The 26,715-nt window shown below is 35.0% G+C and overlaps 1 protein-coding gene across 6 annotated transcripts in view; it reads left to right on the forward strand.

The window, feature by feature from the left end:
• The first annotated feature begins 588 nt into the window (after positions 1-588).
• The window catches only part of LOC123562253 (uncharacterized), a 32,127-nt gene continuing 6,000 nt past the window's right edge, over positions 589-26,715 (forward strand). Inside the window, exons 1-10 of one of the 6 annotated variants that reach the window (XM_053536825.1) lie at positions 589-947; positions 12,003-12,146; positions 12,618-12,746; positions 13,212-13,274; positions 14,969-18,469; positions 18,945-19,091; positions 19,295-19,882; positions 20,384-20,500; positions 21,722-21,823; positions 23,964-24,080. In XM_053536825.1, the coding sequence (XP_053392800.1) occupies positions 909-947; positions 12,003-12,146; positions 12,618-12,746; positions 13,212-13,274; positions 14,969-18,469; positions 18,945-19,091; positions 19,295-19,882; positions 20,384-20,500; positions 21,722-21,823; positions 23,964-24,080 (4,947 nt within the window). In that variant the 5' untranslated portion in view covers positions 589-908. Of the gene's footprint in view, positions 948-8,445; positions 8,720-9,209; positions 9,559-9,979; positions 10,293-12,002; positions 12,147-12,617; positions 12,747-13,211; positions 13,275-14,968; positions 18,470-18,944; positions 19,092-19,294; positions 19,883-20,383; positions 20,501-21,721; positions 21,824-23,963; positions 24,081-26,715 lie in introns of those variants that run through there. The other 5 variants (XM_053536824.1, XM_053536827.1, XM_053536826.1 and 2 more) reach the window with 5 other exon arrangements.

Genomic DNA, 26,715 nt, shown 5'->3' on the forward strand with positions numbered 1-26,715 from the left:
CACTCTCGAGTCTGCTTCCTGGAAAACCAGTACTGGTGTCATATGAGAAGTCATGGTCTGACCCCAGTGGGGCTCGAACCCAGGACCCCTGGATTGAGCGGCGACACCTTATCCACTAGAGTCTAGACCACTGCTCCCCTTGAACATAGTTATTAAGTCATAGCATTTATGTCGATAATACAGTGTTCTAAGGTTAAGTTTCACTAATCTTTCATGGTATGACAAATTTCTTAAATCTGGAACTATTTTGTTCAAATTGTTGCTCTTCTCTAGAAGTTGCCTACAGTTAACTAACTTTTTCCCCAACTGTAACAGGACGAATAAGTTTGATTTTCGATAAATAAACTTGACAACAACATGAATGATTTTATAAACCTACCTTGCTTTCAAATTTCAAGTTTATTCCATATCAAGGCTTATTACAAGCATGTAAGAATAAGATAAACAACATCTCATCGAAATGTGTAATCCACCATTTTCATAGTCATGTGATTACTAAAAATGTTGCTAATAAAAACCCAGTTTTGATTGGATGCAATATTACCCCTTTCGCCAATCAACTGGATTGATACAAACGGTATTAGGAACGTCCAATGTTGAAACATGGCGGTCGTGGTTTCAAATTATTTTAAGATCATAGTTTACCCACTGTTTTCTTCAAAAAATTAAGATGATTTTGTGATAAAATAGCAGTTTTATATTGCTTCTTTGTGTTACTTTCTAGAACAATTTTGAAAGAAATAAGTTTCTTATTCTGTAAAAGATTACAACAAAAATCGTGCCTGAACATGTCCCAAAACTGCTAAATAATCATCACAGTCCACCCGAATGATTAGTCACAATGAAAAGCTGGATGTTTTTGTGATATTATATCAGTTAACTAGGCAGTACTAATAGTTTTCTTCAAAATGGCAGACGATACAAACAAGGATATTAAGCAGTTTCAGGTGAGAAATACATTAAAATCTGCCTTCCAAAAAAAAAAATACAGTGATTTTTATACAGTATGTGCTTTAGGGAAAGCCAATCTATCTATCTTCTTTGTATAAATTTTTTATTGTGCTTCACGAAGGGCGAGCATATAGTAAGTTGCTGCCTCGTCCGTCTGGCCGTCACACTTTTGTCCAGAATATAACAAACTCATGAGTTGAATATAGTCGCATTAACTAGGTACTTAAGGCTTCTAGTTCTTCAGAGGGCTGTCCAAAGATTCACTGTTGACATGGTATATAAATGGTAAAAAGGTAACTTACACAATATTTCCATTTTGATGGAAACCAAACAGTTACTTTGCAATGGCCTTAAATGTGATTTTTTCTATTCCTAACATAAAATAATTTCAGTTTTCGATTCAAGATTGTAGTTTGTTGTTGTGGATAGTAATTAGAAAACCATTTCAGACCATTTCAGTTCATTTGTGGTGATTCGGTATAGGCGAGTATGACCCGGATTACGCACAATTATACTGGTCTGCTCAATTACAGAAATCTGTTTCAAACAATGTTTTGTTTTGAATTTATTTTCATACTCAGGGGTGTGGAATTCCTATGTCCGACTTGTCCGACTCGGGACTTTTTGACAGCAGACAAGTGAGTTTTCACATTCCATTTGTCTGCGGACAAGCACAAATTTTCTGGTTTGAAATGAAAAAGGAAAGAATAATTTAGAAACGCAGAACAGTGCTTCAAGTTTATGGAGTTTATAAAAGAATTTGACGTACGAAACGGATGTTTCACCAGCCGAGTGGCCTCTCAATTTCTCGAGTTTTGGGAAAACCAAACTGCGTCTTAATTTAGCATCTCTTTCTCTGCATTCTGATTGGTTCCCTGTCACAATCTCGCGTGATTTTTGCACACGATAACTCGGCGAATAGAAACCGGAAATTTAAACAAATATCACAAAGTTTTGGACAAATTCGTTGTTACAACTTCGTCTGCCAAAAAAAATGGAAGTCAACAGTCAAAGCACAAAGCGCTCGCTAGTACGAGTCAAGAAGTATGATGTTTTCTGACAGTCAGAAAGTTTCATGCTTTCTCACGTGGCTTCGCATGGCATGATGGGCATGCTTTTAGGCCTCGCGGACGAACACAGGCTAAAGTGTCAAAACCTTTTTTTTTTGAAACAGCTAATACACTTTATTATGTTTGCTTTTGTAACTACTTGTAGATTATTGTCCAAAATAAAGAATTATTTGCATGCTAAAATGTTGAAAATCTGGGCAAGTAAGTTTTGACTGCGGACAAGTGAAAAACAAGTGAAAAATATTGGGATTTCCACACCCCTGATACTTTTTTGATCATGACACATTTGTCCAGCTTTTAACTGTTTAAGATGAAATTTATATTTTGAATATAAACTTGACGAAATAAAACAAAAAAATTTAAAAACTGGTTCGGAATGGGCAAGTTCGCTGTATTAATGGCATTTGATAGAAACTTCACTTAATTCAAAGAGCTATAAAAATAAATAGATCAGCAACTTGAAAGGCATATATATAGAGCAAATCTTGCCAACACGGGGCACTAGACAACTTTTGGGGACAGGTATCCATACCCTCAGGAAGGGGAATTTTTCGTCGTTTTAAGACAAAAAGGAGAAGTTTTTAGCCATATAAATGATATATATGCTACTACTTGTAACACTTTTTAATACTGTTTTCAATCATTTCTAACTACAATCTAATATACTATATTCCAGCAGTAACCTTCCTTAGAGGCACTATAATGTAACTTGAAAGAGAGTTCATATCTAGTTGTGTCAAACAACCTATTATCAGGGGAATTTTCTTCTGAGAAAGGGAAAAAAACCATATTATTTTATGAGGGGAATGGGGCCCATATTCAGCCCCAAAAATGGCCAGACGAGTGCCCTGCAACATCACGTGGGAACTGAATGAGATCTCGTTTTACCAGTGTTATGAAATAGACAGCAGAAGGATAAAAATTTGTGTCGTGAAAAACTATCGGATTGTTTGTTTATTATGATAATGTTTTTAATGTTTTTTTTTTTTTTTTTTTAAATGTTATTAGTATTTTCTACACAGGGAAGGAATGGATTTACGATTGGAAAATTAAGAAATCAGCAGTTGTCGTTTGATAATTGGACCCGATTCGGTTTATTACGTGTTGGCTGTATTGCCAGTGTAATACTTTAATAAGCGTCTGTTGATTTGATCAGGAGTAATCAAGTCAGCAAATGCTTCAACAAGATAACGCAGTTACACAAGCTTATGTGAGATTTTTCCTGTTTCTATTCTTTGTATTTTATACTTCTTTGCTTAATCATAGAGGCCATTGAGACAAAGTGTAATGTCAAAGAATCATAACTCTACCTTAGGGTAGCTTTATTATACAAAATAAGGCTTGTCTGGAGCATTATTTGAAAAGTATTAATGGCATTACATTGAAACTTCGAAAAATGATACAGGCCATTGACGGGAAGTGCAATGTCTAAGAACCATAACTATACTTTACCTAGTTTTTTTAATTATCTCCCTTTATTATACAAAATAAGGCTTGTCCGGAGTATTACTTGAAAAGTATTAATGGTATTTCATTGAAACTTCACAAAATGATAGAAGCCATTGACGGGAAATGCAATGTCAAAGAACCATAACTCTGCCTTACCGTAGTTTTTTAATTATCTCCCTTTATTAATTTTTTTTCTTTTTATTATCTCCCTTTTAGCTTGACTTTTTGAAGATAAAGTAGAGCTAATGCACTCTCTCCGGCGTCGGCATTCAGGGTTTTTTCTAGCTAATTAGGGAACATAGCCTATACCCCCAAAATTGGGAATTTTGGCGCGTAAATGTTTTGAATTGGGAAATATTTAGTCCCATAGGATATAGTAAAGATGTGTTTAAGCACTTTCTCATACATTTGTTTCACATTGTACAACCTCTTTTAACATACTTCCATTACAAAATTGTCCATAATTTGGTCAATGTTTGTGCAATTTTGATGAAATTTTTTTCAGAATGTAGATTGGGAATTTTTGCACTCATTTTGGGAAAAATACATACTTTTTGGCATTGGGAATATAGCTGAATAACGGCTATAAAAACGGCAAAAAAAAACCCTGCAGCCTTTTCAATATTTTATTAGAATTAATTGGAAAAGAGAACTGGAACACACAGGACATTGAGAAATGTGTCTTGATGATAATGTGACTTCTTTAAAGCTACTCGCCCAGTGTTGGTGTAATGTTTCAACATGTTTATTTCCACCAAGTTTGGCATAGAATGTATATATAACACTGAAAAATGATGGGGTGAAAAGAAAAGTTACAGGGCTAGCGCTGAGTTGAAAAAAGTTTGAGCCAAATTTTTACATCGCGGATCGAAGAGGCTCGCATGCTCATTAGCGTGTCCACGACAGGGCTTTGGTGGGGTTTTTGGGCTTTAGGATATTTCAAATGCTTAGATTGCAGCAGAAAACACCATTAACTGAATGGTCTGTCCTTGTGTAATAATAAGCAAAACAGTGCATCAAGGATAAATTTATTTTTAACCATAATTTATATTTCTCAATATATTAACAGTATAGTCTCGCACGCCCATTCGCGTGCCATGACAGGGCTTTGGTGGGGTTCACAGGGGGCTTTGCCCCCTGAAGCTTTTGGGCTTTAAGGTACATTGTATTTCTAATGCTTAGATTGCGGCAGAAAACACCATTATTCACAAATGTTAAATCTTACTAAATGCTTCATTACTGAATGGTCTGTCCTTGTGTAATAATAAGCAAAACAGTGCATCAGGGATAAAAATACAACGGATTTGTATACAAATGCGATCTCTCTTATTTTCCATTTTTAGCTGGATTTAGAGTCCTAGTTTCACTTTTCACAGATATTGCTTTCTTTGCAGGAGGTAAACTAATGGGTTCAGAAATAGGTTTCTCAGCCTTAATGACAAGCAAGAAATTAATTTAAAAACATTTTATTATATACTTATTGGCATCAATAATGAATTACTCATTTGAAATAATTTTATTTAATTAAACTTTTTTGAACAAAAGAGATCAAACACACCCACCTTTCAACAAGATAATAAAAGATGGCCCATTATTCAATCAAGGAACTTCAGTCATGGCATGTGCCACAAACAAACACCTTTGATCCATGTATATTCATTAATCTATCCATTTAGCTGACAGACAGACAGATACTTTATTCACCCAAGGTATATGATATACAACATGAGGATATGCAATATGTTTGTTTTTTTTTTTTAACAATGTATTGTTTGTTCCGGTAGCAGTCAACAGAATATAAAATATGAACTATTAAATTAGCAGTATACATAAGTGTCAAGGGGGAACTCATAGAATTGTATCTCATAACTCATTTACGTAAGTGCAAATTACTTGTAATCTTTCTATTCAAGATTATATCTAGCTAAACAAAATGAGAGATGCTTTTAATTACCCCAAGGGCACAGGTTTATTGTCACTTGGTGGTGTTAATGGACCATAGACTGTGCCTCTTGTTTATTGCATGTTTTGTCACAGTCTGACTTGGCACTCTTTTGGTCCAAAATAACATTATATAAAAATTGACTGGTTTTAATTCTTAAAGTAGGGGATTTTTAGAGTTTGAGCCATTTCTGAATTTTCTTGAGCCAAAATTAGCATTTAAAGCATTTTGCTCAAAATGCCCATTCCAGCGCTAGCTCTGAGTTAAATATTGGTAGAAATACAAAAAGAATGTAAATTTTCTGCATTATTATAAAAGTGTTGCAACAGCTTACTACCTTCTGCACAATAAATTGGTTATTTATAAGAATATCTTGCAAAAAGCCTATGTCAATAAGTTTGTACCACTAGTCACTTCAGAGTACTCACCTTTTATGGACTTTCGAGAGAAATTATTTTCACCTGAAATGTGTGGGTTAGTCCCTTTAATTGCCAAAAATGTATATAAAAAAAAGAGTGTAGCTTATAGAAGTTTATAGAGTTATAAGAGTGTGCTTATAGAAGCACGGCAATATTTTGTATAACTACTTCATTCACCTCCAGCAATAGAGAGCAGTACGCTCTACTATAATAGCATCTAAATGATGTTCCTGTTTCTTACTACACTAGTATACAATACTAGGCATACTTAACAGCTGTCAGCTTTTATTGTCCGCGCCTTTTTGCCTCTTTCCATTGTCCGTCACATTTAATTGTTTGTCTATTATTCTTCTGTCTGCCTAGGGATGTAATATTTCTTTTGCAGGTTGAAATCATTTCTTTATGTTACCCATGTATCAAAGAAATATAATTTTGCCCCCCCCCCCCCCCCCCCCCCCCCTTCGAAGGAGGGTTATATTATTTTGCAGATGTTGGTCGGTATCTAGACCAATCCGTTTCCGGATGATAACTCAAGAACATTTGGACCTAGGATAATGAAAGTTGATAGGGAGAGATTGGTCATAAAAAGGAGATGACCCCTATTGATTTTTAGGTCAGTAGGCTAAAGGTCAGTGTCACAGTGACCAGGAACAGTAACAGTTTACGGATGATAAACTCAAGAATGCTTGTGCCTATGATTATGAAAGTTGACAGGGAGGTTAATCATGACCAGCAGATGACCCCCAGTGATTCTGAGGTCAGTAGGTCAAAGGTCAATGTCACAGTGACCCGTAACAGTTTAATGGTTTCCAGATGATAACTCAAGAACACTTGTGCCCAGGATCATGGAAGTTTAAAGGGAGGTTGGACATGACCAGCAGGTGACCCCTATTGATTTTGAGATCAGTAGGGTAAAGGTCAAGGTCACATTGACCCGGAACAGTTAAACCATTTCCAGACGATAACTTGAGAACGCTTTGGCCTAGGATCACGAAACTTAATAGGGAGGTTTATCATGACCAGCATGACCCCTTTTGATTTTTGGATCAGTAGATCAAAGGTTAAGGTCACATTGACCCAGAGCGGTAGAACTTTTGTGTACAGAGACCAAAAAATTTCTGCAATTACTGAATGCATCAATGGGGGCATTTCTTGTTTTACAAGCTCTTGTTATTATAATAATACATGGTTTATACAGCAATGTGTTAAACACAAAAGAATGACATCATCAATTGTAATAGTGGTTTGATTTTTTATGTGTTTTATTGCAAATATAAAGTAATTCCCTCTAATGTTATAATTCCTTGAATAGGGTTAATTGTAATGTTAAATCATAACACAAAATATATTGGAACAAATCCAATATTTACTGACATGCCTGACAAAGGTGGCAGACAAGTTCCAGTAATTTTCATTTTTGAAGCTAAACTACTTTAGGATTACGTTAAAGAAAATTTATCTTGTCATGGACTTTTTGAAAAGGCATTACATTTGCTTTCTATTTGTATATCCATTGTTTTATGCAAGACAGTTTCTGAAAAATATAAAACAAACGTTAGCTTAATGTTGATCTTGTTTTACATGCAATATATAGAAAACACAAATTATATAACATGATATGCCAGTAATAATGTTTTAGTGAATCCAGAAATGCACGTTTCTGTATGAAAGTATGAAGCAGAAATATTGAGTATATTGCAAGCAAAACTATTTAAAAACTCAAATTCAGAGGTGCTCATTTTTCCAACAGTGCCATTTGTCAGCTTTGTTCTTGAATTGTTTTGCTCAAATTTATTTTATATACATGTTTTGTATATTGTTTTGTAAATTTAAATACTAGTTCTGGTACCTTTCATGTATAAGGTTATTATTTAATGTAACTCTGAAACTAAATAACTGTGCGACTGTTACTAATTTCATTTGCTCCCCAGTTTTAACATAGCATACAGATATGTTTGTGCCACTTTATAGAAAATATTTGATTACAAGTAGCAGGCACCTATTATATAAGACAGAAAGGATTTTTATGTTGTATAAAATGGAAATTAGTGTCAGATTAAGTTGGCTTATCTGTAAAAAAACATAAAAACTTTCTGTTTATTGATCTTATCGTTTGATATGTCAACAAAGAAGTATTTTGTTGATTAATGTCCATAACTTTCACCACAGTCCAGCAAAGAAAATCCTTGCGTTATTTATAATTTTTGAAAAAAAAAAAAACTGTTTTAAAATTGATCATCTTACAGAAATTTGTTGTATGAGAGATAATGTGTTGTCTTTATGTATGTTCTATGTCATAGAACTTATGGATTGGAATTCTTTCAATTGTTGGCATGATATCAGATGGCAAGGTAACAGCTGATTCTATTTGGGCAGGGTTATAGTCATTACCTATCAAATTGATATTAATTACTTTCCTCTCAATATGTTTACATTGTCACCGACAGTACTATTGTTTTAGTGTGGTGAACTTTCTGCCACGGTTGTCTGTCAAACCTGCTGGAATAGGTCCTTAAGTTCATTGTACTGCTATTTGTATACTGTTTTGTAGAAAAAAAATAGAAACGTAATAGAAATTTCGACATAATGTTTCCTTTTCTGATAGCAATCATTTCAACAAAATACTGTTCCTTGTAGAAAAAAAAGTTTCCTCAAGAATATAGGAAAATTTGTTTAACATAAAATGTCTAATGATGAATTTGTATATTATAACTAAATATATTTAATTCATAACTTAAAACATTTAAATGTGAATTTGGATACCATTGAAATAAGCATGTAATTGAAAACTTAAATTCAGTTGTTGGTGTATATATGTAAATTCAGAAACAATGATGGGAAATAATAGGGTTACAGGAGATATAACTTTTAGACACAGAAGACTGAAGGTGAGATTTTACTTTGTCTCTCTGAGATCTTGCTTCGTCCTAATGAGATAAGTTTAATAGTAAAAGTTGATGTTGATTCAAGCAGTTTCTTTTTAACAAAATTTGAATAATGCATATGTCTGGACTTGTTGCAAGTAAATGTACACTTATGGAATAGTTTGCTGGTCAATAGTCAAAGCTATTGCCCTGGGTCTGAAGGACCATTTATGTTTTGACTTTAGTCCAGCAAAATTTATTATTATTATTATATAAAACTATAGATTAGGCGAACTATGGACCTATGATTTATATAAGGAGTCACATAATAGTATGACATTTTTGTATTATTAGAATTAAGCTAAGAGAAAATGAAAGTACCATATTGATGAAAAATGATTATAAGATTTGACAAAATTCAACATGGAACAGCATTTAATTGTTTACCACAGTGATGAAAACTGATTAATTTCCTTATTTATTATATAATTTAGTAGATACTAAAATATGATCTTGTATAAATTAATATTTTGTGTAATAGTTGAATTTATATTTGCATTGAAGATAAGGTGGATGACTGTATTGATCTATGGCAAATATAGATCACCTTTTAAGAAGTACATCAGATCTGTAAAGTTGCCAGAAATCAATGTTTGGTTATTGATGTGGGATTGATCAGGCAGCTGCCCAGTCACTGTAGCATGTTTATGATTCAAATACTTAATCATCCCAAACTTTATTTAAGTTATTTTGACATATTGATCAGATTGTTGCATGACTCGGGTTATTAAGTTGACAAATAAACCGTGTACAAGTTTCTTTTTCCAAAATTTCTTTAAATGAATGCGGAATTAAACTTTCAGGTGGTGTATTATTTCAAATCTCAGTATTTGCTTTTGAGAAAAACATGAATGTTAAGGGAACAGTGAATTGTATATAGTTATGTTAAGGTATTAAATCGTGTAGATATTAAAGAAAATCTGCTTCTGTTTTAGGAATGGTCATTAACATAATTCTTAAAATGTTGTGTTGGATATTGCCAGGTATTTAGCTTAAATATACATTAATACTGTCTTAGTTTTACATTATTCAGTCTAACTTGACTACAGAAAGCTATATATTAAATTGTAGTCATGATCTTGACAATATGGTTATATGCCTGGTTGTTGTGATGGCTAGTGTGTGCAACAAGGGCAGCATGCAGTCCGCTAGTACTGCTGAGAATATTCTCTTTGTACTAAGTTACAGTGGTACTGATTTGATTGTTTTTAAGAGTGTGTAAAAAGAAATGAAAAGGATCTTGTTTCTAGATAGACATGAAAGAGATATAATCATATAATGCCAGTTTATGTTATTGATCCTGTATGGAACGCTCTGACATCCTTTAATTAATTGTATTGAGAAACAATATTCAATTAACACCAGTTCTCTGTCGGATAGATATTTTATATGGTAGACCAGCTGCTTCTTACATGAATAATTAAATGCTGTACAAGGCTGCATTGCTTTTCAATAGACATGAACTGTTGAATTGATAAACTACAAAGCTTATTATGTTTTAGTGTTGAAATCAGGAAGTTTACGAATAAATGAATCAGTAAGTTGTTTTTCTTGATATATTTAGATGTTATTCTTAATTCTAATATGCTTGTTTCTGTTAAAACACGCTTTAAATACGCTAAAATGACGTAGATGTTTTTTTTGTGACCAAGAAAAAGCGCTACTATATTTTATTTATTGTTTTAGATTCAGGGCATATTAGAGTCAAAATAATGTATAGCAAAATGGTGTTTTACCTAAATTAATACACTCAAAACCAATTATACGTGGCGAGAATAATTCACACCGGCTACGCACTCATGAAATTATTCCTTTTACATATACCCTCTTTTCATGTATTTTAATAACGTTAAAACACACGGTTTTTAGCTCGACTATTCGATGAATAAGTAGTAGCAGCATTGGCGGCACACCTTGGTAGTTTTTTATACTAGTCAACATTTTGACAAACTCTTGAGATAAAGCTTTGAAACTTTCAACACTTATGTACCGTCACCATGTCCAGTTTTAGGCAAGAATATATAACTCCACCAAGGATTTTGGCTGAATTATGGCCCCTTTTAACTTAGAAATTTTGGTTAAGTTTTTTGTACCAGTTCAAATTTTGTGTAAAGTGTTTGACATATGGCTTTGACACTTTTATCACTTGTTTATTATAACAGTCTCTATCTGTAGGCAGGAGTACATAACTCTGTCAACTGTTTTGGCTGAATTATGGTCCTTTTTGGATTTGGAAATTGGTACAATTTTTAGCTCACAATTTTGGTCTAATCTTAATGAAACTTGGTCAGAATGTTACCCTCAATAAAATTGTTTATCATCATGATTTCCATCTGTAGGGTACATAACTCTGTCAAATATTTTGGCTGAATTATGGCCCTTTCTGGACTTGGAAATTGCTTCAGTTTTCGTACAAGTCAGCAATTTGTCAGAACTATTTGACATGTGGCTTTAAAACTTTGAACACTCGTTTATCATCATGATTTCCATCAGTAGGCAAGAGTACATAACTCTGTCAACTAATTTGTTTTTCATACCAGTCCATATTTTGCCTAACCTGTTTGTCATATGGCTTTGAAACTTTGACCACTTGTTTACCATCATACATGTAGTCTACATAATGTACGCAAGACTATATAACTAGGACAAGGACTTTAGCTCAGTTATGGCCTTTTTTGACATAGAAATTAGTTAAGTTTAGCATACCATTCCATATTTTGTCTATTTTGACTGTTTTATATATCATATATGGCTTTGAAACTTTGAACACTTGCTCACCATTATGTTCACACAATGCCATTATGTTCACACAATGCCATATAGTGCAAGACTTATCCAAATCCACAAATGGTACATTGTTTGTCTTATCTATTTTTTTTCTCAAGTCTGAAAATCTCTGGTAATATTTTGACCCTATACTTCTATCAATTCTTCAAGTTGAGTGCGTTGTCAACAGACAGCTCTTGTTCTATACATTATTTCTTAAATAAAAAAGTTGATAGCTTGATATGTTGATTCTTTGCTCTGGATACACAATTTTAGTAATAATTCCAAACTTTAGGCATATTAGCATGATTTTCTTGATTTCATGGGTGGAAGTCATGTTAAGTAGTGTCAGAGGGACCTTCGGTTTACAGCTCTGCTGTTGTCTATAACCCCTTGTAGTATGTATCTATACTATTTCTCTCACTTTTATTTCTTTAAAGACTTTACTGTTTATAAAAGGATGTTGTTTGTGTATTTGCAGGCTCCAGATATGGCTGACTTGTTAGAGTATTTTGAGGCACGGAGTCGAGCCCTGGATGAGGAGGGTCAGCTGGTGTTAGATGCTTCCACTCTACAGTTCATGTCCCTCATCAAGTTTAATGGGATCTCAATACTCCCTCCTGTTGTAAGTGTATCTTTCAATGTGACTCCTGTCCCTGTGTTTGCTCTGTCATATTCTTCTTCATGAACAGATGATGTATTTCTATACTGACATATTTATTACCCTTAGAACAATAGTTGAGCGTCAGATGAAAACATGATATTTTAATTTAAAATAATTTTGTTTGCAGTATTTGTTAAAAGTGACCATTCAGCCAGGGAGTGAAGATAGTGTATTTTCAGTGGTTTTTTTTCTTCAGATTTTGGTAAATGGGAACAGATCTGTTTGATGGAGAAAATAATATAAAGACTAAGTAATTATAAAAATTTTGGGGGTGGGGGGTTGGGGGAGAAAAACTGCAAAATAAAAGTGGTATTTGTGTATATGTTTGTATATATCTAAATTTATATGAGTTTGTCTGTTCTGTACAAAATGGCAATCTAAAGTGTCAGAACTGTGATGATTGATGGTAAATAAAACTAATATATTTTCCAGTTAACTCAGGGAAGACGGGAGGAGATGATGTCATACAAACACGAGGCATTACGACGAGAAAAATGTACTCGTGCTAAAAAGAAAGAAGAGTTACATGCAAAAGTGCAATCAATTGTTGCTGGAGTTGAGGTAAACATTCTGTAAATACACTATTTTGTTCTTAATGATGTATAGATGGAAGCAGTTAAAATTATAAATTCTGTTTTCTCTATACCTTTTTCAAACAGGAAGTGTGCTGTTTGTATGGACATTGCTTTGTTATTTCACTGCATGCCTTTATTCAGCATCATTTTGTATAGATGTATAATTTATATTTCAAACAAAATTTTGATAATAAATATCTGTATGTGGCATGAAATAAGGCTACCGGTATTACAAAGGCTGACATGGCAAAATATCCCATAGGCATGACCAATACCAGAAACTGTTTCGATATCAGTGAACGCATTTAGTAAGCAGTGTCATTTTAGGTGGAGTGTTTGGATGACTATCTGTCTATGGGGTAACAAAATAGTTTAGACTGTTGTTAAAATTGTTAAAGAACTTGTATGTTTGGGAAACATTGTTTAACGAGTGGAGAAATTGATGTTGCAGAGTACATACTCATTAAAAAGCCGTAGCCAGCTTCCAAGAACAAACGGAATGTACAAGTTGCTAGTAGGTCATGTTGGTTCTTACACTTGTTTTGTAACTTTTGCAGGGAAACATTCCATTGACTAGAACACCAAAATGTTACTATAATACTTACTACAGAAAGATCTACATTTTGATACTGTTTTAAGTAAAAACAGACTTTACAACAAATGCTTTCTGTTTTCAAACCAAATATAAACCAGTTATTACCAAAAAATTAATATTGAATGTAAAGAGTGAAATTTACTCGCAGTCAAGTTATTATAGAATATTTCATTCATTGTTTTGGTCAGGTACAACTAAGGAGCAACCGTAACCAAGTGGTTGCTGACTTCAAATAACTTACCCCTCACTGCTTTGGGTTTGAAGTGCACACTTGAGGTGTATAACTGTTTTATATGAGAAAGCCATCCTGTTCGGTTACAGAATATTAGTGCTTCTACCCAGGTGCCCGTCTATGCCTGAAATAATACTCAGACACTCGAGCCGTCTTGCACCATCAAACAAAAACAAAACAGACAAACTGTTTGTTAGAAATGCTGTTAAGATTTTTAATTTTAAAAAATCGACAGTCGTATGACTGGTGACACCTTAACTTACAAGACAAGTGTTATAGACTTCCTGGTAATTTCTGTGTTATTGAACTCTGCATGGAAATGGTGTAACCTTACATACTATTTATGCACACCTGTCATGCTATTACCTTGTTATAACTGGTGTAAATATTTCTATGTTTGAAAGTATGCATGTTCAGAGGTTTAACACTGTTACTGTTTTTACACTCTGCTCTATGACTCAAGTCACATAATCTATACTCAAAGCACATGGTGATGGAACATAATGGCATGGTGTGCTTGGCTGTTTATTTGTGGTTCAGAGATGAAAAAATAATTATTGAAAAACAAGTTGTTGGAATAATCTTAATTTTATTTAAAACTTGTTACAGTTGATAAGATTTTTAACAAATTTAAAAACAAAACTTGAGATCATATATACAAGGATTGTGAGGAAAGTTTGTGGGCTGGATTTTTGCAGTTATAGATGGCCGTATTGCACAGAATCATCATAAAACCAGCACAATTACTCAATTATATTTTAGGAATTTAAAGGAAATAAAAAGTCTTTACTATAAGATTCCATACCAAACTATTTTATTTAATGAATTAATAAGCAAGGTAGCCAATGCATGTAAGCACAAGGTTCCTTGAAATCTCAAGAATCCAGTGCAAGACCTGTAAGATTCATTGTCATTACCGGGTCAGGCATGAATATATTTTTAGGAAAGGAAGTCAGTATCTGCAGAAACAGCATTTGAATAGTCTTTTCTATTAGCTGTGATTTCATATTACAATTAGAATAATCAGGAAGGTTTATTTTGAGTTGACTTTTTGTTCAAATTTCAACTTGTCTTTAACAGCAAACTGCCTTCAGCAACCAGATTGTGTCTCCCTAGATTGGACTTTAGTTTGAATTAAAATAAATCTCTTAAAATATTTTAAAAATTGTGTTGAACCCTCGAAATTGATCATTCACAAAATATCTTAGTTTCAGCTTACTCCCAAAAGTCTTGGTGAGTAGAATTGTACGTTTGTTAATTTGCCACATTTGAACATGATACTCTTGATGATAGTTTGTACCAAACAGTAAGAGGTATAGCTAATGATAGTTGATGGTTTATGATTTCTTCACAATTTCTTCACTTTTATACTGTATTGCAGGAAAGAAGAGCTGCAAAGCAAGCATCAAAATCTCTGAAATCATCAAAGTCACCTTCTCCTGCTTCAAGAAAATCATCTGACAAATACAGTTCAGAGGTCATCTCCAAGGTCACCACCAAGGTCACAAGCCCTGCAGATGTGAAAGTGCCATCAGAAATAGTCATCAATGTAACAAATTCTGGAAAAGAGACTAGTGCTCCTCAGTCAAAAACATCAAGCAAATCCCCATCAAAGTCCTCATCAGCAACTGCCACCAAACATTCAATGTCGCCTTCAAGGTCAACTTCTCAAGGCAGTGGTGATACTAAAAAGAAAGAACATACTAATTATAAATCTTTAGGTAAATTAGGAAGTTTATCCAAACAGAAATCTTTCTCTTCTCAGCATTTAGATAGGTCAGGAACACAAGCTGGTAAATTTGATTCAGATACTTCATCTAATTCAGCAAAGAATTTGTCTCTTTCTCCAAATTCAAGGGCTCTCCTACCCCACCCACCTGTGGGTAGACCACCATCAAGAGGCTCTTCAATGAGGCAGTCATCGTCAACCCCAGATCTCAGGAACATAGATGTTGCTGTGAAAACAGAAGATTTGAAGAAACCTATTCCCTCTAGAAGAAGTTTGTCTCCTAAAGGTGGTCGACCACAAGCACCTGAAAGGGACATTTCAGTGAAAACTGATAATAATAACAAAAATACAAAACTTAAGGAAAAGGAAAGTTTGAAAAAAGATAAGTCTCAAGAAAATAAGCCTAAATCGGAAAGTTCTAATAAAAGGAAACAGATTGTAAGTGAAAATAAGACAAAACAAAATGAAACTGATTTGAAAAAGTCCGCTGAAAGCAGTACAAAGAGAAATGTGGATTCTGCAGCAAAAGATATGAAAGTCAGATCTAGTGCAAAATCTCAACAGCAAAATTATGCATTACAAAATCCACTTGAAGTTCTGGAACAGGAACTTTCAAAGGAAGAGGAATTTGAAATGAATAAAAGATTTGCTAAACCAAATGTTCAAGGTGCAGTTGGGGAAGTGAGGCAAGAGTTGGACCCAATTCAGACAGCAACAGCGGAGTTGTTTCCTTTCCCTATATCAGAGGAACAAGCATTGGCTACCCTTGACTCACTGCAGTCAGATTTTGCTTCACTAGAACAATTTGATTCCCTGCCGCAGGATTACAATGGGATACCTCTAACATCTTTGAAACAGCAACAAATTATTCATATGCTGACCAAACTCTCTAGGGCTTTGAATATGGAAGATACTTTAACTTCTACAACAAATAGTAATGCTCCAGGAGAACCTGTAAGGCAAGGGGCAAAAGTTGAAAGTAGTAGTGATAACAGAAGTGTTCCAGATGGTGCTAGTGGGAGGAGTTACAGTTATTCTGGGCAAACAGACCTGTCTGATATAGTGCATGATTCATCAGTGAGTGTGACCAGTGAAAATAACACTACAAACAGTTCATTTCAGAACTCAAGTGCTCATTCTAGAGCTAGGATGAGTCCAACTGGGTCTTCAATATTAAGTTCAGCCAGTTCAGTGAGTGCCTCTCGTTCAAGAATGAGTCCTAAATCACTGAAAAATACTGTTCACTTTTCAACACTTGTGACAGAAATTAGCACAAGTGCCAGTCAGTCTTATGAAGACAAAATATCTTACAGAAAACTTGATATAACACCTAAAACTAGTGAAAATTTTGAAGATTCTGTTGATGGACACATGGAGTCAAAAAACTTTCATAGTGAAGGACAGGGACAAGGGCCAGGTCCTTCATTATCAATGCCATCAAGTGGTAGCAATATGTTAAGTAATGTTGCGTTAAGTCCTAGTGTAGACTCTTCCGGATCTCCAGGTGAATTCCAGAGCCATAACCCATTTGAAAACAGTAGTCAAGATAGTGATTTAAATACGTCAGATAAAGAAAATGAGTTTGTCCCTGCTGATCCTGAAAGTTCAGATGAAAATTATTCTGGTGATGCAAATGTAAGATCAGGTAGAAATCAACCAGTGTTAAATGTGTACACAGTCAATATACCTGCAGGACCCATAGGAGATAACCACCCAGCTGTTGTACATGTAAAATCTAGTGTTAAATCTGACATGTCTAGTGGGAGCACTTTGAAAGAAGGCCAGGAAAAAATATTGCAAGAAAACTTTTCAAAAACAAACTTGAATTTAGACTCTCAGTATCATTATGGGACCAGCACTGCTGATTTAGACAGATATATCCAAGGTAAAGTCACACCTGATGAAAGTATCAGTTCAATGCAGGAAGAAATTACAAGGGCATACTTACTTTCCCACAGTAAACCAGATAGAGACATTTATCAGGTTGATGAAAATTGTGAATTTAAGAAACCCAAGAAAATTGCTAAAAAGAGACCTGAGGTAGATGACTCTCCAGTATTTTTGAAGCCTGTTATATTTAGTAACACTGGAAATTCTTTACAGGAAAATAGGTCAATGCTAGATGAGGAAGACATTATAAGGAGTAACTTGCAGAAAGTTCAGCTTGAAGATACAGATAGTGAAACAGAACAAGTTGCTGAGAACTCTGAGGAAGAGTGGGAGTCAGTTAAGGATGAGGAAGTTGAACTGGTGAGAGACGTTCCAGAATTAAATGTTATGGAAGAAGATCACAAGTATGGCCAACAGAAAAATCTAGAAACTGTGAATGTTTTTGAAGAAATTGATCAGCCGCTTGAATGTGAGGAAGACAGTGAAGATGAAGTTCCAAAATATGGAAAAGAGCTGGCTTTAACACACAATGATGCTGAAGAACAATTAACAGATGAGGAAGAGACTGAACAAATTCGAACTGATGAAGAGAATGACCATGTCAACTTGTTCCAAAATAATATGAAGATATCTGTTGAACATCAGGCGGGCACTGAACAGCCTACCAGAATTCAGGAAAACATTGAACAACCTTTAAGTATTCAAAGAGACAATGACCAACCAAGCAGAATCCAGGAATACACTGAACAACCAGTCAGAATTCAGGAAGACACAGAACAAACAATCAGAATTCAGGAAGACACTGAACAAGAAGTAAAAATTCAGGAAGTTAATGACCGGCCTATCCGAATTCAGGAAGACACTGACCAACCAGTCAGAATTCAAGAAGACACTAACCGATCAATCAGAAGTCAAGATATTGAAAGAGAGGAGGAAGCTAAAGCTGAACATATACAAAAATATTTAAACCAAGTACATGAGCAGTCTCTGCATCATGAAGAAAATGATGCAAATGAGGACGATATCAGTGCACGTAACTCTCAAACTTTTCCGAATGTGATGGATGATATTGGTGCTTTAATACAGTCTTTCACTTCCAGTATTCAGAATATGAATCATCTATCACAGGAGGAACTATTTCGACTTCAGGCTAACCAGTTTGAGTTGATACAGCAGAAACTGATAGAACATCAGCGAGCCCAGCTAGAAGAGTTGTTTGTGGCACAGAGGAAGGAGCAGATGAGCCTGGAACATGAAATAGAGGTGAGCTCTAGATTAGGATGAATATTATACATGTGTTATACCTTCATGTATATTCCTTTTTTCATGTGATCTGTGTTCTCTGTTATATTATCCATTAAAGCTGTAAACTTAGTACATATTATTGATTAGAATAAGCATTGGCATAATTTTAGAATATTATTGTTCAGTATCCGTTGACCATCAGCCCCTTACTGATTTGTTGAAATTGAAAGTAAATATTCAGATGTTTGAAGTTCAGTTGATGAACAAAACTGCTCAGTGTTCTGATGATATGTTATTGGATATATTGAAACAAAATAATGATGTGTTGAGTAGAAATTTGACATGCAAAACAGATATTTTGCCAAGTTTTGTTTTTAATTTCTTTGCAATGTCAAATTTATGTTCATAGTATTAGCATTTGATACTTTCATAACAGTGTAATTTTGAATGAATAATCAGGTGACGGATACTTAAGAATGTATATGTATTGTAGGCATACCAACAACAAATAAAGTCTGTTGACACAGACGATAATATCAGCCTGCCTGACCCGCTAAAGCCTCAGATGTCAAGGTCAGGGCCACAGGTCACTCAAGCGTGGCAGTCACATCAACACCTGCAACAACACCTCCCAGTACATGTAAGAATTAATTTGTTCCTGTAGATCAAATGCATAATTTTAGGATAGTTAAAGAATCTGCTTTTAAAAAACTTCACTTGAAACTTTAAGCTGTAAACACCATCATGAAAAAGGTTTTGAAAGAAATCTTTTCTTGTTGAGCTTTCGATGTTCGTTTTGATGTATATACTGAAATAACAAACTATTTACTTTATTTTTACAAGAGTTCAGCAAAGAGTCCACCGTTCCCTGTGCGGCCAGTCGCATATACTGGTCCTTACCAAAACACCAACATGTCTTTCAACACGAGTTACAGCACCATTGCACCATACCCGGATCCAAGCACGGTAGGGCCTTATCAAGACCCCAGAATGTGTATGGTTTCCAGTATTGATCCACGGGCAGGTGTGTCTATGAACATTCCAGTAGGGTATATACCAGACCCCAACATGAGTAGTATAAGTCATAACACAAGCTACAGCACTATACCACACAGAGATCCTGGTATGCAACGAGGAAACCCAGCTTCAACTCAGCCTTTAGGTGTAATTCACAGCCAGGACCCAAGCTCGAGTCAGACCAGTAATCCTTTCATCTACCCATCAAGTCCGAGTCTGTACATCAATCCGAAAGATAGAGATAATGTGTCCGAAGTTAGCGGGTTTGCGAAGGCAACACCAAAACAGCTGGTGTTCTCTAACCAGTCAACACCAGTTCGGGTAACAAAAACGTACAAGCCTATCCAACATTCTCCAGTGAAGCAAATGTCATCCCAACGTCAAGATTCAGGCGGATATGTCATACCTGATAAGGTTAGTTGTCACAAGCTATAGTTAGAAACTGTTAACACATCAATACTTTGATGGTACTAGGGATGTAGGTGTCTTGTTATTTTGATAATGGGTTAACCATTAGTCTTACAAACAACTTACCAGTTAACCAGTTTTTGAAAATACATAACTGGTTTACCATTAAATCTTGCAAATAGATTACTGGTTAACCAATAGATTACTGGTTAACAATAGATTACTGGCTAACCATAAAACTTTGCAAACAAATTACTGGTTTACCTAACACAATGATAAGCATCCATTTCTCAGGTTTTTCACATTCACATGCTGGTAAAGCTGTGAGTATATTTAGACATCATTACTACATTTTTGATCTCTTATACAATGCATCCAACTTATTTCTCAGTTTTTACACTGTTCAATTTTAAAGTTATTGATAACACTAATATTTAGTCAGTTCTAACTTTAATATGTTTTTCTGTCAGATTGGTCAAACATTGTATTTGTGTTTCTATACTTCAGGTATTTGATCCAGCAATGCAGCCAAAGTTTGCTCGTGTGTCTGCTGCAGTGAAGGGCTATCTCACACGACGTCTTCTGAGGACACCAAAAGTTCAAGAGATTGTAAAGAAACTGTCTGTAAGTGAAATGCTTAGAATTGACCCTCATTATGATTGCAGTTTTTAGCTCGAATAATCGAAGAATAAGCAGAGCTACCCTACTCACCATTGCGTTGGCGTCTGCGTCACACCTTGGTTAAGTTTTTCGTACCAGTCCACATTTTGACAAAACCTTTTGACATATAGCTTTGAAACTTTCAACACTCATGTACCATCACCATGTCCAGTTTTAGGCAGGAGTACAAAACTCCATCAAAGATTTTGTCTGAATTATGGCCCCTTTTAACTTACAAATCTTGGTTAAGTTTTTCATACCAGTTTATATTTTGTGTAAAATGTTTGACATATGGCTTTTAAACTTTTTTCACTTGTTTAATATATCAGTCTCTACCTTTAGGCAAGAGTACGTAACTCTGTCAAGTATTTTGGCTGAATTATGGACCTTTTTGGACTTAGAAATTGGTTCAGTTTTTGAACAAGTCCATATTGTGTCTAAACTGTTTGACATATGGCTTTGAAACTTGGACCACTTTTTTACCATCATAGTCTCCATCTGTAGGCAAGACTACATAACTAGGACAAAGATTTTGACTCAGTTACGGCCTTTTTCATTTACATGGAAATTAGTCCATATTTTATCTAAACTGTATGATATTTATTGCTTTGAAACTTGTAACACTTGCTTACCATCATAGTCACACAATGCCATATCGTGCAAGACTTACCCATTTCTGCAAATACAGGTACATTGTTTGTTTTATCTATTTTCCTTTTTTTCCATGAAAATCTCTGGTTATATTTTGACCCCATACTTTCATCAATTCCTTGAATAGTCGAGGGCGCTGTCAACAGACAGCACTTGTTTTTATACTTCTGAAGAATAAAATATTGTAGTTATAAATTATGATATGGTAAAGTTGAGCTTCTGTAAGGAATTCAGAAACCGTTTTGTTAGCAGCAGAATAGTTTACATGTTTCAAGACAATGTTACAACTTAGATGTAAATACTGGTGATCTTAAAGGAAATTGGATCTCTTCAAAAAAATTACAGTACATCTTACTATTACAAGGTTTATGTAACAACAGATCATCAGATAAGTTCACAAAAAGTTTATGAACAAAGCTGAATAGATTGTTGTCAGAGTAAGAAGAAACAACAAGTTTTATGCTCTACTGGTAAGTATTTTTGTTTTGATATAGCATTTTGTTACACACATGCTTACAAACTACACTTTTTCAGGACACAAGAAATTTTGCATTTAATTTCCAAGCAGAGACCCCGATTAAGAAAGGGACATTTTCCCGTGAAGATAGGATACTGCTTGAACGTATTGTAGCTCAGGTAATGTACATACTCTCAACATAAATATCATCATATGATGCAAGGACTATAACTCTTACAACAATATTGCATGAATTGTCTTCCCTTTTACTGAGAATTTCAGGTTTAAGTTTTCATGCACTTGCACTCTATCTGTGTTATTACTAAATGGATTTTATTCAAGCTTTAAATAGTTGCTCTATGTCATCATCCACATAGAAATATACATAACACTGGCATCAATATTTCATGAATTATCTTTTTACTTAGAATTTTAGGTTTTGTTGCTCTTTTACTACAAAGATTTGATTTAAACTTAAAAGTTGTCACATCATCAACATCATATGACACAAGGTTAATAACTCTCGAACAAATATTTTGTGAATTACTGTGAAATCATTAATATTCATGGGGGACTAATTTTCGTGGTTGACTCAATCCACGAAATTTAATCCCAATGAACAAGTAAAATTCCCTTTCATTTTATATTCAAAAGTTGAAATCCACGAATTCATATCCCCACGAAATTGCCGTTTTGACCAAAACCACAAAATTTCATGATTTTACAGTATATCACTTTCATTGAATTTCAGGTTAAAAATTAAAACACTCGCTTTATCTCTGTTATTACTAAATGGATTTGATTAAAACTGTTTTGAAACATCACCATTTACAGAGGAAGTAATTAGTCACTCCAGTGATGGCTATAGTTTCTTTAGATATGTCCTGTTTTACTAACGAGCTACTTTTGGTATCAAGCAATAGCCGATCTCACTTCTGACAGCTCTTGAGTGTTTGGGGGTGAGCAGGTCTGTAGTAATACTGACTTTGAAACTGCTGATTATTTCAAACCTATGGACTGAAAGCTGTCAAACTTCGTAGGATGATTGCTTACAGTCAGTAGATCTGTGTTAATTTGGTCTAATGTCAAGGTCGCAATAAAATAACATACCAAGTAACCTCCTACAGGACATCAAGGAGGCATATGTGTTTTTGAAACTGTTCTTGTTACAGTAATTGTACCCCCCGACAACAAAGTTGTAAGGGGGGGTATACTGGTTTCAGGTTGTCTGTCTGTCTGGCCGTCTGTCCGTAGACGCAATCTTGTGCGCACCATCTCTCCTTATCCCCTTGACAGAATTTAATGAAACTTCACACAAGTGATCAGTACCAACAGTAGTTGTGCATGGGGCATGTTAGGTTCTTTTAGAAAAAAAATTTGCAGAGTTATGGGACTTTGTTTTTTTGTTACTATACTATATACATAGACACAATCTTGTGCGCACCATCTCTCCTCATCCCTTTGACACAATTTAATGAAACTTCACACAAGTGATCAGTACCAACAGTTGTCGTGCATGGGGCATGTTAGGTTCTTTTAGAAAAAAAATTTGCAGAGTTATGGGACTTTGTTTTTTTGTTACTATACTGTATACATAGACACAATCTTGTGCGCACCATCTCTCCTCATCCCCTTGACACAATTTAATGAAACTTCACACAAGTGATCAGTAACAACAGTAGTTGTGCATGGGGCATGTTAGGTTCTTTCAGAAAAAAAAATTTGCAGAGTTATGGGACTTTGTTTTTTTGTTAACATACTATATACATAGACACAATCTTGTGCGCACCATCTCTCCTCATCCCCTTGACACAATTTAATGAAACTTCACACAAGTGATCAGTAACAACAGTAGTTGTGCACTGGGCATGTTAGGTTCTTTCAGCAACAAAAATTGCAGAGTTATGGGACTTTTTTTCTTGTTAACATACTATGTACATACAGTCTGCATATGCAATCTTGTGCGTGCCTAATCTACCAAACCCTTACACACAATTTAATGAAACTTCACACAAGTGATCAATACCAACCCTAGTTGTGCATGGTGCAAGTTACATTCTTTTAGATAAATATTCTGCATAGTTATGGGACTTTGTTTTTTGTTTTTATACTGTATACATACAGTCTATATACATACAGTCTATATACATACAGTCCACATAATTATGCAATCTTGTGTGCGTCAAATTGCAATGTACTGTGTCAGTGCATGCGGAGGGGTACATTCATCACCTTTAGTGATAGCTCTAGTTTTAAATCTGCTTTCTGTTATACCTTTTAAGAAATGAATTGGTTTTTTCATTGTTCATGTACTTCCAGCTTCAAGCAAACTTGCTGGATATCCATGATGTATTTTTTGAGATCCCGATATCAGAGAGAATGGCAATTATCTCCGCGGCTAGACAACAGGAACAGGACCGGAGAATGAGGCAGTCTGTAAGTGACATAAATAAACTCGTTCTTATACTGCCTTATTTGTGTAAAGAAAATCAAGGCAGTATTTGAGGGCAAAATTTTATTAGATAAACAAAACTTTATAATTATGCCCCCCTTCGAAGAAGGTGGGGTATATTGTTTGCAGATGTCTGTCTGTCGGTCGGTCGGAATGTAGACCAATCAGTTTCCGGATGATAACTCAAGAACTCTTGGGCCTAGGATCATGAAAGTTGATAGAGAGGTTGGTCATCACCAGCAGATGACCCCTATTGATTTTGAGGTCTGTATGTCAAAGGTCAAGGTCACAGTGACCCTGAATAGTAAAACGGTTTCCGGATGATAACTCAAGAACGCTTGGGCCTAGGATCATGAAAGTTGATAGGGAGGTTGGTCATGACCAGCAGATTACCCCTATTGATTTTGAGGTCAATATGTTAAAGGTCAAGGTCACAGTGACCCTGAACAGTAAAATGGTTTCCGGGCAGTAACTCAAGAATGCTTAGACCTAGGGTCACAAAAATTGATAGGGAGATTGGTCATGACAAGTAGATGACCCCTATTGATTTTGAGATCAGTATGTCAAAGGTCAAGGTCACAGTGACCAGGAACAGTAAAATGGTTTCCGGGCAATAACTCAAGAACGCTTGGGCCTAGTGTCAGGAAAATTGATAGTTAGGTTGGCCATGGCCAGCAGATGACCCCTATCGATTTTGAGGTCATTAGGTGAAAGGTCAAGGTCACATTGGCCAGGAACAGTTAAACGGTTTCTGATCTTCCTGTCCAAAACCATAGGGCCTAGGGCTTTGATATTTGGTATATAGCACAATCTAGTGGTCCTCTACCAAGATTATTCAGATTATTTCCCTGGGGTCAAATATGGCCCCAGCCCGGGGGTCACATGGTTTATATAGACTTATATAGGAAAAAACTTTGAAAAACCTCTTGTCCAAAACCACAGGGCCTAGGGCTTTGATAGTTTGTATATGAAATCATCTAAAGGTCCTCTACTAAGATTGTTCAAATTATTCCCCTAGGGTCAAATATGGCTCCGCCCTGGGGGTCACATGGTTTACATAGACTTATATAGGGAAAAACTTTGAAAATCTTCTTGTCGAAACCACAAAGACTATGGCTTTGATATTTTGTAATGTAGCATCATCTAGTGGTTCTCTACAAAGTTTGTTCAAATTATCCCTCTAGGGTCAAATATGGCCCCGCCCCAGGTGTCACATGGTTCATATAGACTTATATAGGGAAAAATTTAGAATCTTCATGTCCATAACTTACATCATTCAAATTTGGACCACATGTATAGTTTTGAGTGGCAAGATGAACCTTGACATGAGTTGACCTTGACCTTGACCTAGTGACCTACTTTAACATTTCTGTAGCTACAGCCTTCAAATTTGGACCACATGCATAGGTTTGTGTACCAAAAAAAAAAACTTCGACCTTGTTATTGACCTAGTGACCTACTTTCACATTTTAAAAGGTACAGGCTTCAAATTTGGACCACATGCATAGTTTTTTGTTCCAAAATAAAATTTGACCTTGATTTTGACCTAGTGACCTACTCTACATTTCTCAAGCTACAGCCTTCAAATTTGAACCATAAGCATAGTTTTGTGTACTGAAATGAACTTTGATCTTGAGATTGACCTAGTGACCTACTTTCACATTTCTGAAGGTACAGGCTTCAAATTTGGACCACTTGCATAGTTTTGTGTTCCGAAATAAAATTTGACCTTGATTTTGACCTAGTGACCTACTTTTAAATTTCTCAAGCTACAGCCTTCAAATTTGAACCACATGCATAGTTTTGTATACCGAAATGAACTTTGATCTTGAGATTGACCTACTTTTACATTTCTGAAGCTACAGGCTTCAAATTTGGACCGCATGTATATTTCTTTTTGTGTTCTGAATTGAAATTTGACATTGATTTTTACCTATTACCTACTTTCACATTTCTCAAGCTACAGCCTCCATATTTGAAGCACATGTATAGTTCTGTCTACCGAAATGAACTTTGACCTTGAAATTGATCTAGTGACCTACTTTCACATTTCTCAAGCCACAGCTTTCAAATTTGGACCACATACACATTGTTTTGTACCGAAATAAAATTTGACCTTGAGCTAGTCTTGAAATTTGGAACATTCAAAAATGGCTCAGTGGATGGCGCCAAGATCACTCTGTAATCTCTTGTTAGGTTAATAGGTTAAAGGTCAAGGTCAGATTAAACCAGAATGGTAGAACTTTTGTTTACAGTGAGTATATAATTTCTGTTCCTTGTGCAATTACTGAATGCATCAAGGGGGGCATTTCGTGTTCGACGAGCTCTTGTTTATATTAGATACTGTAAAATCCTTTAATTTTGTAGGTACGAAATTTCATGGTTTTAGCCAAAACTGCTATTTCTTTGGAATATGTATTCATGAATTAAAAATTTTGCCTATAAAATGAATGGGATTTTTTTGGGGGGAGTGGGGTTAATTTCATGGATTTACAGTACAACCTCTCCAGAGCGGCCTCTCTTAAGCAAAAAAACCTCTCTATAACAACATCATCAAAATTTCCCTAAGCTGGTATATACTATCAAATTTACCTCTCCAGAACAACAACCTCTGCATAA

The sequence above is a fragment of the Mercenaria mercenaria genome, chromosome 2 (genome assembly GCF_021730395.1).
Source record: "Mercenaria mercenaria strain notata chromosome 2, MADL_Memer_1, whole genome shotgun sequence".
Lineage (NCBI taxonomy): Eukaryota > Metazoa > Mollusca > Bivalvia > Venerida > Veneridae > Mercenaria > Mercenaria mercenaria.